General features: G+C 35.0%; 1 protein-coding gene across 3 annotated transcripts in view; it reads right to left on the bottom strand.

The window, feature by feature from the left end:
• PDS5A (PDS5 cohesin associated factor A) overlaps window positions 1-19,002 on the bottom strand; it is a 133,756-nt gene that overhangs the window by 11,016 nt on the left and 103,738 nt on the right. For all 3 annotated transcript variants that reach the window (XM_070372283.1, XM_070372281.1, XM_070372282.1), the window contains exons 24-32: window positions 17,623-17,746; window positions 17,095-17,299; window positions 16,445-16,559; window positions 12,115-12,247; window positions 11,440-11,559; window positions 8,293-8,355; window positions 7,397-7,542; window positions 6,245-6,353; window positions 1,233-1,585 (exon numbers count right to left, since the gene is read on the bottom strand). In XM_070372283.1, the coding sequence (XP_070228384.1) occupies window positions 1,233-1,585; window positions 6,245-6,353; window positions 7,397-7,542; window positions 8,293-8,355; window positions 11,440-11,559; window positions 12,115-12,247; window positions 16,445-16,559; window positions 17,095-17,299; window positions 17,623-17,746 (1,368 nt within the window). The remainder of the gene's footprint in view (window positions 1-1,232; window positions 1,586-6,244; window positions 6,354-7,396; window positions 7,543-8,292; window positions 8,356-11,439; window positions 11,560-12,114; window positions 12,248-16,444; window positions 16,560-17,094; window positions 17,300-17,622; window positions 17,747-19,002) is intronic.

The raw sequence follows: 19,002 nt of genomic DNA on the forward strand, positions 1-19,002 counted from the left end.
TGTAAGCCATTTTTGTTGGGTTTGTTTAATGCTTTGGGGGCAATGGTGTAACTAAAAGCAGAGCAATGGGTTTTACAATGCTCAATTTCAGAGACAAGGTTGGTTGCTACTGAAAATATTTTCAGGGTTCAAGTATATTTCAGGGTTCGTGGATATTTTGGTTAGATGGCAAAAGGACAGCTTGTGACAGGTAAGATCAGGTGGCTCAGGTGGCCTGGGTGTGAGATCAGTAGTAGTTTATGCGGGTGAGGAAAAGCCAGAATTCTAGAAATCCTTTAGAGAATTCTGGCTATCTTTTCCAATGAAATTTCTTCAGTTTTTGCATAACTAAAAATATATTAAGGGGTAAAGCAACTAGAATTCAAAACAGTGGTTAACTGCTGAGCATTTATTCTACACAAGGCATTTTGTTAAGTGCTTTCTATTTAATGATCCATTTAATTCTTAGAACAATCCTTTGAGGAAGGTATTATCATATTGTCTTACTGATGAAGATAAGGAGGCCAATGTTAAGTATGTTGTTACAGGTCAAAGGTCCAGGTTTGAGGAGAAAATAAGAAAATTTGCCCCCAATATTGGCTTTCTACTTTTAGTCCATAAAACTGGAAGTGAGTATAAGAAACACCCATTACTTAGTCAGATTTGGGCCTGGATCAGCTGCCATTAGACGCTGAAAAGGTACTTAGAGACATTTAAAATATAACAAATTTAATAACCCGAAACTTCAGAATTTCATAAATGTTAATTTAAAAACCTAACCCAAACATGATCAAAGACGAGCAGCTGTGAGGTTATTCTCATTGGGAAGGGTAGGGGAGAGAAGTAAGTTGTTGATGTATATTAAAGTTTACTATAACAAGTGGAATTAAAGAGCAAGATATACTTGTTCATGTGTCATGACATCTATTTACTCCATTCTGGGACTTCTGTATCAAAAAAGTAGCCGTTTATATTTAGTAAACCCCATGCAACTATGTGAAGCAGACCAAGATAATAATATCCTTGCTAATAAATAGAAATACCAAAATACCATATCCTAATTTAGGAGATCTCTCTTCAAATTGTTGTCCTGAAGGTTATGAGATTAAAAATAAATGCCATCATAACTTACTGAGGAAAACCAGGGGGCAGTTTTCACTCCCAAATGGCTAGGTATTTGGCTGTTATGGATGGCAACTAGGAATAAAACAAAATGTCTAAACTCAAAGTTCAGAAAGAATGGAGTACATTACCTTTGCAAGTCAATCTGTCTCTCTGTCGGTGCTGCCTTTTTGGCTGTGTCTTGCAGTTTGGGTGCTTTGGCATTACCTGCTTCCAGACCTCCAGGGCTCTCCTGACTGACTGCAGCTCTCTTTCTTCCCTTACTAAGAGGTTTATTTATATCATCATTTTTGGTTGCATTGCCCTGAGATTCAGATTTGGGTCGACGTCCTCTCCTGGGTTTTGAAGGGGCAGGTGGTCCTGATTCATCTGCTTTCTCATCTGTTTTTTGTTGGATATTCTCTGCACCAGCTGCTGTTACTGTTCTTTTCTTTCCTCGGTCACTGCTGATGTTGCCCTGGGCAGACTGATCAGAATTAATTTCCTAGAAGAGCAGAAAACAATTTTATGAACAGAAATTCCTTAAATATCACTGATCTGACTAGAAGAAGCATTCTGCAAGTTATTTTAGGAGTTGGGATTTCAGGGTTTCTAACTCACTGCTTATGTCCCACGAGGAATGTAAATTCCTTAAGGGTAAGGACTGAACATGATACCTAACCATGCTGCTGCTGCTGCTAAGTTGCTTCAGTCGTGTCCGACTCTATGCGACCCCACAGATGGCAGCCCACCAGGCTCCCCCGTCCCTGGGATTCTCCAGGCAAGAACACTGGAGTGGGTTGCCATTTCCTTTTCCAATGCATGAAACTGCAAAGTGAAAGTGAGGTCACTCAGTTGTATCCGACTCTTAGTGACCCCATGGACTGCAGCCTACCAGGTTCCTCCATCCATGGGATTTTCCAGGCAAGAGTACTGGAGTGGGGTGCCATTGCCTTCTCCGTACCTAACCACAGTGCGTGGCATATATTATACTCAGTAAATATGTATTAAATGGTACAGGCAGTTACATGAGAAAACCTACTCAGCTGTTCTTTCACACTCATTTTAAATAAAAACGTCCTTTTTATTGCTAGTATGTTCTTAATGCTACAACTTTTCAAAAGCAGGGAGGATGTTTTCATAATTCAATGTTATTTTCTTTCTCTATGATGCGTCTAACTATAATAATCTTCATAGTTCTGTAACAGAAAGTTCTTTATCATCTCACTTCACTCATTCATTCAAACTTTTGTCTCTTCTTATTGGATCGGTCATTAACCTACTTCTTCCTGAACATTCTCTTTTTTTTCCTCTTTCTAGTTTGGCATACATATTGTCATCTAAAATGTTTAAGCTAATAAAATTCGATTTTAGTGTAACAGACATAACAGACATTAGGAGGAATAATAGTTTTCAGGATGAAAGTGACCTTTATACAAATGAAATTTAGGAATCAACTGTAATAATTTGAATTGATTCAAGGGAAACAAAGGAACACTATCATCATCCAAAAAATTAAGACTATATCTTTTCAGTTAATTAACTTTCATTTCCCCTCAAAATGTTTTCAGAATGACTGGGAAACACATATAAATCTTTCATGTTTCAAGATAATTTACTTAAATGAAAACTCATGAAAATAGTATCTTAAGTTAGAAAATCCAAAAATCAGTGTTTCATGTTGAGGATTTAAAACATTAAAGTAAACTTTATCTTAAGAGAACAGATAATACATGAAGGAAAAAGAGTAAGGTGGTCCACACAGGGTAAACTGTTGAACAGTATACAGCGGATTAGACAGAGATATGCAAAGTCACCTGGTGAAAGATGGTGATTCCTGGGCAAAATAAAAAGGCCAATAAAGATGACTAAGTGTGGTTAAACCTGAAGTTGAAACCATTCACTCAACTTAGTGTCTATTACATGTAGTGGCTGCTATGCATAGATTGGGGAACAAAACTGATACTGTTCTGGTCCTCAACAGATGAGCATAATAGATGATTAATCTTTTTTAAAGAGTAAACAAACATTTAAGTACAGATTACCCTAAGTGCTAAAGACATTAAAGAAAGGGGAATTCAGGAAAAAATAAATAAATAAATAAAAGGAAACACCAATTTGATTATTCTGGGGAATAACAGTATCAGAGCAAGGCTTACCATGTGGAAAGTAAAGTGTTCTAGACAGATGCAAGAGGCAGCATGAAGCACCCAAAGAAGGACAGAGCTTGGAAGATTAAGTAACTTGAAGTGATGTGAGACTGGTGTATGGCAGGAGAAGCAAGCATGGGCCAGATCATGAATGCTTTATGGGACCTTTAAGAAATCTGATTTTATTTTCAGTGCTAATAAAAGTTGTTGTTGTATAGTTGCTAAGTTGTGTCCGACTCTTTTGTGACCCCATGGACTGTAGCCCACCAAGGTCCTCTGTCCATAATAAAAGTCACTGACTTTAAACAGAGGGCAAACAGAATCCAAATTATCTTTTTAAAAAGATCACATTGGGTGCTATATTGGGTGACTAGATCAGAAGGAAGCAAGAGTGTTAACGAGAAGGTATAACTACTACAGCATCAGAAGTTGAGTTACTGAGTTCCCTGGTGGCCTGGGTTTGATCTCTAGTTAGTGAAGTTCCCACAAGCTGTGCGGCATGGCCGGAAAAAAGAAACAAAAACAGATAATTTAAAAAAGGGCAAATATGAACAAGCAATTCACATAAGAGTACATCCAAATGGTCAACAAAAGTAAATATAAAATTAAAACAATAGTGGGGTATTAGTTTTGATACTTTAAACAGAAAAAGATTCAAAAGAACTATAAAACCTGCTGATGGTGGATATGTAGAGAAAAAAGTACCCGCTTAGTAGAAATGTCAGGTGTTCTAACTTTCTGAGAAAACAATATGGAAATATCTAAAATCTCTAGTATTTTACTACTTGACCCAGCAATCCCACTACTAGAACTCAGCCCCTAGAAAAAAAATCACAAGTTTAATGCAACATTGTTTGCACTAACAAAGAAGGGGGAAAGGATTTATGTGTATACAAGTAAGAAAATGATAACTCTGGAGAGAAAAATTTGAACACACAAGATAAGGCTGTTTAATAGGGAAAAAAAGACTGTATTAAAAGTCATGTACATGATCATATTTACATATTTATGAACATTATGTATATGTGCATATGGATAACAAACTCATGCAAAAACCAAATGAAGAGGCATGAAGGCATAGTCATGCCTACAGTCAGCTACAGGCATGAAGAAAGACTCTAAAGGGCAACACTGGCAGTACTGCTTGCCTGCATCCGTGGAATGTTAGTATCTTACTTCTTTTAACCACCTCTCGTATTCATTCTTCATATTACAATTTGATTTCTCTCACTGAGTGAATAATAGAAAATGTTCTGATCTGTAAACATACATATCCAACTTGTTGGATAGTTTTTATTTATATAACTAATTAACTGGTTTACATATCAACCTCTTCGAGAAACTGGTTAGCAAGAAACACTCCCTTAGATCATATCTTCTTTTAATATACTAGCAACACACTGTTTTGAGCATGCAAGACTGAGGACCAGATCCTGGAAAGAAATGATCATATCAATTTATGGGAGATCTGACTGGGAAGCTATCAGGCTTTTGCCAAAACACGACATGTCTCTTTAGGCAACACTGAATCGTTAAAACATTCTTTGGAAGTATGAAAAAGTTAAAACAGGGTTTGGAACAAAACAATATAATATTACAGGTCAAGCGAAGTCACATTTTGGCCCCTCAAAAATTAGAATTTAAATATCCAATTTATCTTTTATACAATTTTACCACAGAGGTTGGGAAGGTTATAGATTAGCCGTTTGTACTAGTTAAACATTTGCATCTCTGTACTACCTCTTAATACACATGACAAGCATGTTTAACTAAGTATCTGTAACAATATGCATTTCTGAATTGAAGCATGTTTATGCTGAATATTTAATTCTATAAAAAGATCCCACAATATCTAAATCTATTGGCTTCTGAATTCTAACACCTTTGAGAGGTTCCCTGAATCTACTGACATAGTGAAGTTCAGCTAGCAAAGAGCACAGAGTATGGACAGTGAGAGACTGACCAAAAAATGAACCTTATCAGGACTTCCCTGGTGTCCAGTGGTTAAAAACCCACCTTCCACTGCAGGGGATGCAGGTTCGATCTCCGGTCAGGGAACTTAGATCCAACATACCACAGGGTGACTAAGCTTGCATGCCTCAACCAAGCCTCAATGTAGCCAAATAAATAAATAAATATGTATATAAATGCTTGGGGCTGGTGCACTGGGACGACCCAGAGGGATGGTACGGGGAGGAAGGAGGGTTCAGGATGGGGAACACGTGTATACCTGTGGCAGATTCATGTTGATATATGGCAAAACCAATACAATATTGTAAAGTTAAAAAAAAAAAAAAGGATAGGGGCATTAAAAAAAAAACCCCTATCTGTTCAGTTTGAGTTCACACAACGAGTTTCGATAGGAAAGGTTCAGCTACTGTGGAATGACTGTATAGTCCTATATTTTATGTACCTGAGGGTAATTCCTAAAACATCTTATAAATACCATAAATATATGGTGTGTAAAAAAAGTATGTCAAGAATATGATTCTATGGAAAAAAAATATTACTATTCTTATACTATTCCAACTGAGGAAAGTTATCCTCCTACCAATGTTACATTCCTTTCTATCCTGCCAAAAAATTAAGAATATTGGGAGCTATAGATAAAAGATCCACCATCAAAGAAAGAATGCAGCTGTTAAATACATAAAAACTCAAACATTATGGCTAGCTCATAAGTTTAACTTAAACAAACAAGAAGTGTTGATCTCTGGCGGGAGTCAATGAAGTATTTGAAAACAAGATCTCAAAACCCCTCAGGTCCTATTCTTTCAAGGCACTGGGAAAAGTAGTGCGGTAGAAGGATACCATTATGGGTGACACACAAGCTCTGGTTAAATGAAGAAAGTGAACACAGAATCATTTCTGGAGAGAGAAAGCACAGTAAGCATAGGTACACACATGTATAGTATGTAGTATACATTAATGTACTGACCGTGGGTTTTTCACTCCTGTCATGAAACTGTAGTAAGAATCTCCATGGGAGAAACTCATTAAATTTAAAAATTTACCTTATTCTTTACTGGGTCAATATTCTTTACTGGTGTGACAGAAATAATTCTTACAGGGTTCTCCTCATTTTCACTAACACCAGTTTCTGCTGCCTCTGAACTCTGTTCCCTGTTGAAGAAAAACAAACCAAAGCTTCTTCATTTGACCACATGAATACAAACTTTACTCTCACTATACCAATAAGAAAACAGGAGGCTTAGACTGGCTTAGAAGGCTGGCCAAGTTAGCAAGACTCATATCTGTGGCTACAGCCTACTGCCCTATTACACCAAGTTACTGATTTCCACTTAACCTTACTAATCTAAGAAAGAAATGACTGCCTAAAGTCACCTGATAGATTAGTTGTCAAGAAACAAACAACATAACTCTTCTATAAGCCTATCTGCTGGGGTGGAAAACGCTAAAACCAAGCAAAAGTACAGCAGATTAAGACTATCATTTTCTTCAGTCTGTGTTCTTAATTATTTCTGTAAGACAGGGGGCTGCTAGAAAAGGCCACGGGAGAGGTGTTTGACGCCCACCATCCACGTAAACCACAGATGCCCCACGTTAATATTTTTATATCTTTGGATTCTACTGCTAAAAATGTGTTTAAAACACTACCAGTTGAATTTATTCTTAAAATATGAATCAGAATAAAATCTTTAAAAGCCTCATTATTCAATGTTTGTAAGAGTAGGGTCAGGTGGAAATTTTTATGCAGTAGCTAAGACAGTAAACACCTGACATGTTAAACATGGAATCTTTAACAATAAGTGGCAAATGTTATTAACAATGTTATCTTTATTCATGCTATACTAAATCTCGAGTTAAAAAGCATATAAATAAATTTGTTTAAAGAGTTATATTTTCAGTTTTCCTAAGTGTTAAATTTGCACATATACACACACACTTCCAAGTAAATTAGTTTTACTGTACTACAAATTCTTTTTTTTTTATTTAACTTTTCTATACATTTAGAATGCTAAATGGTTTCCCAAAGTGTAATACACACTCAATTACCATCATTAATTATACTAAAATTCAGCAGTATGTTTTTTACTAAGATGTTCCCTAAAGTCCATTTTTGTGATGTGCTTTAAGAAAAGGAATTGAAAGATGTATCAAGTAGTGAGTGATCATAACAAAAACAACTGAAGAAAAAAAATTGCCTTGGTCGATTTCCGGTGGAAGGGTTCAGCTCTGAATTTACATTAATATTGCTTCCGGTCTCAGCTCCAGTGCTTCTAACATATGGTTTCCTTCCCGTTGCTGACAAAGGCTTGTTTACAGCACCTAGTACTCCAGCAGGTTTTGGCTAGAAATTACATATATGCATGTTATTTTATACCTTACTAAAAGGAATACATATAAATTTATACACATGTAAGGGATTATTGTTCTGCTTAAGCCCAGGAATTGTTAAGACAGTTGTTATTGGGAAGTTAAATCCTAAATTTATTAGAAATGATAATTCTTTAATACTGTGTCTGAACATAATTTGAAGTCAGAAGTATTACTTCTTTTAAAAATAACTATGCAAAAAAAACCACAACTATGCACTATTTAATTATTCTTTATTGTTCAATTAAAATAAAAAGTGCCCCTAAAACACAGTGAAATACATACTGAGTAAGACATAGTAATGCCTTACAGATAAAAAACTACTGAGTGTATATAGTTTTAACAGTTTAGATTCTTTATTAAATATTAAATTTCCTTTTTCCTTTTAGATAGCATATTACCTTTATAGGATATAAACTAACTTATTAATACTTTAAAATTATTTCTTTTTTCTTACACATCTAAATTTATTATATCATTTTTCAGGGAAATTTGCTTTGTGAATTCTAAATAACTTGAACCCTATCCGTACTGATGAGGACACATGGTTTTAACTCAAAAATGGTTCATGGCAGAAAAAAGTCCAAGAGAACAAATGCTTTAGATGCTACAATCCACAACATGATGTCTAAGAATCAGGAACCATAAAACCTGAGGGATGTTTAAAGGTTAGCAGTAATATGCACAGGAGATAAAGATCCCCCAATTATCTAGTATATAATACCTTTCCTGTTAACAGAAGTACTCTTGTCTCTTCTGAAATATAACTCTTGTCATTACAGAAGTCCTATCAAAAAAAAAAAGTGAACATGCATATTTTTATTGTTCATAAAAGACTTTTCAGGCATTATGCCTTACAGTAACAGGTTCATTTATGCTATGAAACCTATCAAATCATCAAAGCATTATTTCATGAACCATACCATAAGTTTAGTTTTAAAATTAAATCAAGTGACACACAAGACTTAGTCAAATTTAGAGATAAATTAGGCAAATTACTTTTTGTTTTTGTCCATGCCACATGGCTTGTGGGATCTTAGTTCCTTGACCAGGGACTGAATCCAGGATATTGGCATTGAAAGTATGGAATCCTAACCACTGGATCACCAAGGAATTCCCTTAAATCACATTTAAAATAAAACATACTTCTATTAGTTTCCAGTTTACTCAATGAACTGTGTTCACCTACACTCTATTATAAAATTTACTTCCTTTTTTGGCTGTGTCACACATGTGGGATCTTTCCCACCAAGGGTTGAACACAGGCCCCCTGCAATGGACGTGCAGACTCTTTAACCACTGCACTACCAGGGAATTTACTTCTGTGCTCCCAAAGCACCCAAAATGGTACTAAGCATATATCAGGCACTTAATACTCACTAAAAGAACCCCACATAGGATCTCAAGAAAAACTGTTTTTGTTTGGTTGCTAAGTTGTGTCTGACTCTTTTGCAAATCCATGGATGGTAGCTCACCCAGACTCCTCTGTATATAGGACTTCCCAGGCAAAAATACTGGAGTGGATTGCCATTTCCTTCTCCAGGGGATCTTCCCAGTCCAGGGATCATACTCCTTTCTCCTGCATTGGCAGTGGATTCTTTACCATTGAGCCACCAGGGAACCCTCAAGAAAATTATCCTTACTGAAACAAAAAAAATCTTTTACTTTAATTAAAAATATTTTGTTTCTTAGAACCATAAGTAGACTGCAAATCATAAAGGTAAATACACCATCAAAATCTAATAAAGGCGATCATAATGTTCTTGGGCAGCAGTGATATTAACTAGTTAATAAATGAATTTAAACCAAACGTGGACACTGATGATACTTTCTTAAAAGTTATATCTATACAAAACTTAAAGAGTTCAATCTGATTATGTGGTGGCTCTCTCTGTTAATTACCCTGGGAATAGCACGAGTAAACCACAAGACACAGAAGCCAAATGATCTGTTATCATCCGGATGTTCATCATTTCTAAGTAATCACCTTGAAAATTATTTTTTCTTTTACTAAGTTGATCTTCACACTAGTGTCATAGAAAAGAACAAAATGGCTTAAATGTGCCTATGAAGAAATCATACTTTCGATATGAAGTCTAGGCAAGGCTGTATCTTTCTTTTCTTCCTTACAAAGGCTTTTATACAGCCAAAATAAATGTTACATCAAGATATACTATAATATCACTAGGCTCATGATCTTAATATCCCTAATGTTCTTGTGTTTGAACTTACACCATATTAAAAGCAGTATATTAGAAAAGGAAATGAGGCAAGATGCTCACTGAAAATGGAAACTCTAAGTATTATTATGAAGGCTAAAAACATTCTAAGTTTCATATCAAAACAAAAATCAATTAGAATGAGATAGTAACAAACAGCAACTTAAATTCTCGATGACAGGACTACTACTGTATGTAAATTCTATATAGGTACTATTCTAGTCATAATAGCCCTGGGTCAGCAATAAAGTAAATTTAAATTCAAGAGCTCATGTAGGAGTATTTATAAAGACCAGTAAATTCAATTAGAAGGCAAGTAACTTTGCAATCTTTATTATTCCTATTAAAACCAGGCATAAATTCTGAGTACTAGATCATTAAAGAAAACTGGATACAAATTTTTGTTGAAATTTTTAAATGCCATATTTTTTCCATTAAAAATATTGATTTTTTTAAAAAAACAACAGGAAAGTTAAAACTTCAAAATGTCACCTTAAAGTGGATAATAAATAAAATGCAATCTGTTAAAAAAAAAAAAGTCTTAAAATCCAAATTAGCTGGAAAAATTTAAAGAGCTATTAGTTGGCTGAAAAATTTACTTACGTGGAAAACTTCATTTGTTGCTAGCAGAATAAATGTACTATGTATTATTAATAATGTTATTATTATTGTTCAGTCACTAAGTTAGGTCCTACTCTTTTGCAGCCCCATGGACTGCCTGCTAGGCTCCTCTGTCCATGAGATTTCCAGGGCAAGAATATTAGACTGGGTTGCTATTTTCTTTTCCAGGAGGTCTTCTGAACACAGGGATAGAACCCACGTCTCCGGCATTGGCAGGCGGATTCTTTACCACTGAGCCACCTGGGAAGCCCCATTATTAACAATACCACTAATTAATGCTTCCTTTTGACTAACTCTTATAGACCTAGGCATATTAGTAATAGTTCACAGGTATTATCATCATCTGCATTTTAGAGATGAAGAAATTGAAGCTTAGAAGAGTTAACTTGGGTGCGTGTTCAGTGGTTTAGCTGTGTGTCTGACTATCTGTGACCCCACAGACTAGCCTACCAGGCTTCTCTGTCCATGGAATTTTCCCAGCAAGAATTCTGGAGTGGGTTGCCATTTCCTCCTCCAGGGGATCTTCATGACCCAGGCATCAAACCCATATCTCCTGCATTGCAGGCAGATCCTTTACGGCAGAGCCGCCGGGGAAGTCTGTTAACTTCGAATCCAGGTCTGTCAATTGCCAAGACCAATTCCATTCATACTGATACTTTATTTCATATATAGATGTATATAATTTACACTCTACAATTTTATTTCTTGTCTGAAAAAATACTAACAGTGTTTTAACAGGATGAGATGAAAACAATTTAAGAAATTTGAAAATTCCTCTTACATATTAGAAATATCCAGAAGGAATAGCTCACATAGGAACACCACCACCAAGCTTGATTTGTATTCTCTACTCTGTAAGGTGAGAATGATATTTTTCAGGCTTTGGAAGACAATCTCCCCTTTCTTGATAAACTCACAGAGGTATTTTTTATTTACTTTGTAGTTAAGACAGTCTAGTATTTGCCACCAGGATGACAGTAACAAATTTAAACAAGTTCAGTACAGTAGAAAAATGAAGAGAAGAAAGTTACCTTTTCAGGTTGTGTAAAAAATTTCACTGGCAGGACTGGATCCTTTGGTGACTCTGCATTGCACAAAGCACTTTTACTATTTATCACGCACAGGGCCACATCACACACTGTATAAAGTTTCTAGGGAGGGAACAAATCACGTTAACTTTCAGGAGGGCAAAATAAGCACAGGTACCAGTTTTACCCAATATGTAACACGGAATCAACACAGTAATATGGGGCTATTGTTTATTCCTTGAACATTCTGCATGTTGTCTCTGGCACTTCTTCTGATGTAACTTCCTAGTAACAAGAACAAAAAAGTCCCCTTCATTTTACTTTAACATGAATGCCAAGTATGCATTAAAAACAACAAACTAAAGGAAACATACAAGAATATCTACTGGTCTGTAACACTTACTAGTTCTTAAGATAGCATAGTTATAAATTTCACTAGTTCTTATCCCCATGCTCTGTACATATTTTAATATCTTTTTCAGAGTAATAAACAGTCTTCAAAAATTAGAATTCAATGTAATGAAAGAAAAAGTACATATATTTATAAACTATAAGCATATATTTTTATAAGCATTCTGTAATCTATTTATTATACAACAGGAAAAACAAGTGGGACAAGGGTCACATTGCTTTTTCCGTGTAATTTCTTAATAGTCACTGGCCTAATATATATCTTACTTCATTTGTCTTGGATTCATCTGGAGACTGGGCATCTTTTGTTAGCTTGATATTCTCTGCCATCTTTTTCATAAAGGCATGGCTATTATTTTCATTTTTTGTCATTAAAACTTCAAGCATGAACCAGAGGCACCTAAATGAAACATATTCACTTAGTAAAGAGACTAATTGCAGGTTCTTTTGCTGAGTGGATAAAATAGTTTACTGGGAAGTTCTGTTGTTCGAGTATACAAAGAATAAAACTCTAATGATTAATAGAAATATCTTGTTAATAACATTCAATTAAAATAGGATATAACATCACAAATAACAAACATGAACATATAGCTTAATATGAGAAAGCCTGACAGTTTCATGAGGCATACACATGAAGAGTCATTCTATAGGTATTTAATAAACATTTAGATAATATAATGTGTATTAATATCCAGCAATGACGAGCAAACCAGCATACAGCATAGTCTTGCCATTTTGACCATTTGTAAGCTATTTATCCTATGACCTAGGGCTCATATGTAATTCTACTGTGACATAACTCTGAATTTCATGTGTTATGAGACTGGTGTGCATATAACGAGTAATTCAGCGAAACAGTCACATTTCAAATCATTTTTCTGTTTTCCGCTTATTTATTTTATAGTCATTTAATACATAAAGTGTCTGGTGACACCTGAATTTCTAAGTAAATTGGGATGAAGATTAGAATCATCTGAGGAACTTACATTGCCAAATCTAGAATCAAAATCTATTATTAAGTTCCCATGATGATTTTTTAGGCAACCACCATGGACTTACTGCTTTACTCTATCAAGAGGAGAAAAAAATCACTTGAAGATAATCTGTGTGTACTTCTTTGCCTATAGTATATATATATGTTTTTAAAGACTACTGTAAAGGAAAATTTAGCATTAGGTTAATGGAGTTTGCTTTTAGTAGACCTGTCTTGCAAAAATACCAAACTCAGTCCTTCAGGTAGGAATGAAAGAACACTAAACAGTATCTTGAAACCGTAAGAAATAAAAAAAAAAAAAAAACTGGTAAAGGTAACAAAGCTAAAATATAAGGCCAGCATTACTGAGCTTCTGATTTGTAACTCCTTTTTAAATATATGATTTAAAAAGCAAATGCAGGGAATTCCCTGGTGGCTCAATGGTAAAGAATCTGCCTGCCAATGAAGGAGACAAGGGTTTGATTCCTGATCCAAGAAGATCCTATATGTTGCAGAGCAACTAAGTCCTTGTACCCCAATTGTTAAGCCTGTGTGCCAGAGCCCAGGAACCACAACTATTGAGCCCATGTGCCACGACTACTGAAGCCCACGTGCCTCAGAGCCTGTGCTCTGCAAGAGAAGCCACCACCATAAGAAACCTGAGCACCGCAACTGGAGAGCAGACTCCACTCTCTACAACTAGAGAAGAGCCTGCCAGCAACAAAGACCCAGCACAGCCGAAAACAAGTAAATAAACCAAAAGCATAAAAATAATCACATCTATGTGAAAAGAAATGATATATAAAGATATAATTTGTATCAATTACAATATAAAGGGAATGAAACAGAGATGTATAAGAGCAGAGAAGGAAGTGGCAACCCACTCCAGTACTCTTGCCTGGGAAATTCCATGGATGGAGGAGGCTGGTATGCTACAGTCTATGCGGTTGCAAAGAGTTGGACACAAAGGAGCGATTTCATATTTCACAAGAGCAGAGTATCTCTACACTAGTGAAACTAAGTTGCTATTATTCAAAATAGGTCGTTACAACTTTAAGATGTTAAGAGTAATTATGTATAATCGGTTCCTCTGTATATGAAGTTTGTCTGTATCTGTGGGTCTACCCGCTGTGGATCTTAAAGCACTACAGTATTTATTATTGAAAAAAATCTGCATGTAAGTGGACCTGCACAGTTCAAACCTATTCATGCTGTAAAGTTCAACTGTAAATACAAAAATGAGAGGCAGTAATGGAGCAATTAAATAACAAAAAATATATAAGACACAGAGAAAACTAATAGTTATATGGCAGAATTACGTATCAGTAATTACTTTAAATGAAAACAGATTAAATCTCCCAATTAAAAAGCAGACAAGCAGAGTAGATTAAGGGAGAAACAAGATCCATATATATATCTTGTCTATAAAAGACTCATTTCAGATACAAAAACACAAAGTAATTGAAAGTTAAAGGATGGGGAAAAAATACATTTCATACAAACAGTAACCAAAAGAGAGCTGGTAGCTATTTTATAATTAGACAAACTGGATTGCAAAAGACCCAGAAGGACTGTGTTGGAGAGGATATGACTATTATAAACACAAACCTAACAACAGAGTCCCAAAACCTATGAAGCAAAAATTGACAGAAGTAAAGGGAGAAATACATGTTCCACAATAAGAGATTTCAATACCTTATTTTCAATAATGGATAGAAAAGACAGAGAGGAGACCAAAGAGAAAACAGAGAACTTGAACAACACCATAAACCAATCAGACATATCAGACACAGATGGAATACTCCAACTAACAATAGCAGGACACACAGTTTCTTCAGGTGAACTTGGAATATTCTCTAGGACAGACCATAAGTCTTAACAGGCCTCGACAGCAAGCCACAAGTCTTAAAACAGTATCTTTTCTGACCAGAACAGCATGAAACTAAAAGTCAGTAACAGAAGGAAAACAAGGAAAACTGGAAAACTCACATATATATGAAAACTAAACCACACTTTGCACTTTTTTTTTGGCCATGTTACTTGCAAGATCTTAGTTCCCTGACTAGGGACTGACCTGGGCCCTTTGCATTAAAAGCGTGGATCCTAACCACTAGACAGCCAGGGAATTCCCAAACCACACTCTTAAAACAATCAATGGGTCAAAGAAGAAATCACAAGAAGAATTAGAAAATACCTTAAGACAAATAAAAACACAACATACTATACTAATAGGATTCAGCACTGGTAGTGCTGAAAGGGAAATTTGTATCTGATAACACCCTGTATTAAAAAAAAAAAGTCTAATGAATAATCTAACTGTATACTTTAAGAAACTGTACACCTTAACTAGAAAAAGAAAAGTTACAGTAACTTGAAATGTTCAGAGATATTCAAAAGCATTGCCTACTAGGTAGAATCAAAAAGTATGTGCCAGTGATTTCAGTTCTAACTTGAATGACTTCAGTGCTCTTCCCACATCATTACTCCTCTCTTAAGTCTAACCTTTTTCCACATGATGGCCTTGAACTGAAACAGGGCTCAAAGTTTGCTTAACACAGACCTAGTGTTCTAGGCGAACATATACATTATTTTTTTGCTTTATCAAAGTGCTTTCTGGGAAATCCCAAAATAAAAGTTATAAAAAAAAAAGAATTTGCAAATAAAATATATTTATAAAATAAACAGAAATCAGAATTAGAAGACATTTTAGGAATTACCTATTTCATATCCTGTATTTTATGGATAAAGCAACTGAAGCAGAGAAGCTCAGAGAAGTAAAGCTTTTACTCACATAGCTGGGACTAGAACCTATGTCTCCTTAAAGAGCTACAGGAGGCAGAAATAAATGTTGATTACCACACAACTTAGCGACTGAACAACAACAACAACCTCAAATAAGATTAGAACTAAAAGGTGTCATGTCCCATATAAAAAATCATAGTAATTTAAATACAAGCTGAAGGGACCGATTTAAAGGTACAAAGCAAAAGCATATCAATGGCAAAGTAAATACTGCTTTAAAGTTTCTTGGAGTCATTTGTAGATAATTCTAGGCCATTGTGTACTTGTTTACTCACCATGCATCAATATACAAAGTTCTATTTTACATAAAAACACTTAAGTATTCTGCAATTGTTTACTTGCCTGTCTTTCCACCAGAGACAAACCTCTCTGTGACTGGTGTAACATATCTAATTTTGTATTACCATAGTCCTGCCACAGAGTATCTTTTATGTGTGTGCATGCTTTTGAGGCATCTTTTGAGGTTGAAAGTGTAGCTTTACAGAGAGAAATTTTCCCTACATGGCTTTCACATGGCTTTCTAAATGATCAAACTGACGTAACTGAAGCCCATTTAACACAAACAATAAAAATAACATAAAAACCAAGTCAATCTATTTCAAAGACTCAGCTAAAGCTAACTGCAAACAACAGCAAACAAACAAAACCACCAAACAGAACTTATTAGACAGAAACAATTTTGTAAGATGAAAGTTAAAATTTACAATAAAAGAAAACCATAAAAAATTTTATTCTAATGGGGACAGTAACATAAAAATTAAGCCTTTTTTAAAAAGTAAAAATATTTTAAAAAATTCTTTAAAAATCAACATGACTTACTCTTTAATATCACGAAGCTGATCAACATCTTGTGATCTTGTAAAATCTGGATCATGAGCTAGCAGGTGAATCATATACGGAACTACATACTCAGGCAACAGTGATAATAGTTTCTCTAGAGTGAAAACATTATTATCAACAATAGTAATAATAGCTTTTATAAAAATCTCTCCCTAATTTAATGTTCTAACCACTTCAGTTAACATTTTTCCCTCAATTATTTCTAAATTAGAGGCAACATATCATCTGGATGATACTGAAATACTTTTTTTCAATTTTGAAGGCTACGAAAGACAAAGGATTAATTTAAGATTGAGTCCCTGGCAAAGCTAGGGACTTTACTTTCCAACATCAGAGCAATGTGTTCAAATCAAGCCATGCTGCTCATCCTATAAAATGCAGTTCTTCCTTATATGCATTATAAACAGGACTCAGAAACTAAAACCTTAAATTTTACATACATCTTAACTGCAACAGCAACATTCTATAAAAGTCCCAGTGTTATACACTGTTGGCTTGGCCATCTTATGGAAAAACATGAATGAACTTACTGGCCAACCCAATACAACAGAAATATAAGAAATAAAACCCTCCACAAATGGATACATTGACAAGATGTATTTGCACACAGCACTTTGAAAGTTACTTACCAGTAGCCATGGGGTTCTGTTTAATGTACTCCCTGCGTATACTGATGTTTTTTAGTAAACACTGTCGTGCATGTGCTCTTCTCTCCTTCACAGGATCTTTGGCACACAAGGCAAAGATGGCCATATACTCCAATGGGAGCAGTAACTTCACAAGTGCCTTGTGTAGCTTCTGAGCAAATATCTGCCTTACTTGATAGCACTCATCCTACAGCAGCACAAAACCAAAACTACTTAAAAATATTAGTATTTTTTAAGTCATTAACAAAAACCCCTAGTTTTTTAAAAACTGGCAAACATTTACAAAAGAACACTTTAAGCATTTTTAATGTCTTCATTAAAAAAAGATATAATTATACTAAGAAAGTAAAAACTGTGGGGAGATAACTGGTTAGAATAGTAATAACAGCAATCCCTTTTGTGCATACATCCACAGAGTAAATGGATACTTAATCTGTATTAAGTATATAATCGTATTAATAAATTTAATGTTGAAGGCCAAGTAAATCACAAAAGAAGACTGTTACTTACATTAATAACAAGTGCACAGAGCTGAAACTGTTCTGGGGTTATAATTTCATGGTAACAAGGTTCCTGAGCAAGCTTCATTATGGCACTACCAGCAGCTAATCGCAAGCGAGACATATCAGATTTACTATAAACAAACAAGAAAGAAAGAAACATTTCCTATAACCATTATCATTCATAAAGCGCTTTGATCCCTTTATGACTGTTAAGGTCTTTAGCATAATTTACACTTAAATTGACATAATGTATAAATATGGGAAAGATCCTTTGAGTCCTTGAACTCAACAGAAGGAAGAAGGCTCAAATCATTGTGACTATCTGATATTACATTTATCTGCCTTCATTAAAAACATTTTTATTTACTTATTTTATTTGGGTATAGCTGATTTATTATATTAAATTCAGATGTACAACATGGCAATTCAAAATTTTTATAGATTATACTCCACTTAATTATAAAATCTTGGCTATGTTTTCCATGTTGTACAATATATCCTTGCAGCATATTTTATAGTAGTTTGTATCTTTTAATCCCCTACCTTGCTCCTCCCCACTCCCATCTCCCCAGTGGTAACCACTAGTTTGTTTTCTGTATCTGTCAGTCTCTTTGTTATATTCACTAGTTTTAATTTTTAGATTCCACATATAAGTGATAACATACAATATTATCTTTGACTTATTTCACTAAGCATAATACTCTCTAGGCCCATTCATGTTGTATCAAATAGCAAACTTTCATTCTTTTTAATGGCTGCCTTCATTTTTAGTTACATTTTAGCTTAGATCCTCTACTGTAACTAAGGAACTCTGCTTTCATTTACAATAGCACCAACTGCAACACTAGCAAGAACCATTTACATTAGGAACTGTAAAGAAACTAAAAACTGAGAAATTAAAATTCACTTATCATTTAAAATCTATTTCCCACAATTTTTAAATGCATACACATATTTTACACAGGGGCTTCCCTGGTGGCTAAGATGGTGAAGAATCTGCCTGCAATGCAGGAGACCTGAGTTTAATCTGTGGGTTGGGACGATCCCGTGGAGGAAGGCATGGCAACCCACTCCAGTATTCTTGCCTGGAGAATCCCCATGGACAGAGGAAACTGGTGGGCTACAGTTCATGGTGTTGCAAAGAGTTGGACACGACTGAAGCAACTAAGCACACACACACATTTTACACAGACATAATAGAAATCAATCTTAAGCCTAGATATGTCTGATGAAATGGAAGGGCTATGAATTAGGAAGTGATTTGTACCCTAAAGGAGGCGGCATTAGACAAATATCTAAAATTGGAAAGAATATGGAGGTGACAGCCAGTGTCTCTCAGGTACTAGTCTCTGAGGCAGGCTTTCCTTTCCAACAGGAAGGTTTATAA

The sequence above is a fragment of the Bos mutus genome, chromosome 6 (assembly GCF_027580195.1).
Source record: "Bos mutus isolate GX-2022 chromosome 6, NWIPB_WYAK_1.1, whole genome shotgun sequence".
In the NCBI taxonomy this organism is placed as follows: domain Eukaryota; kingdom Metazoa; phylum Chordata; class Mammalia; order Artiodactyla; family Bovidae; genus Bos; species Bos mutus.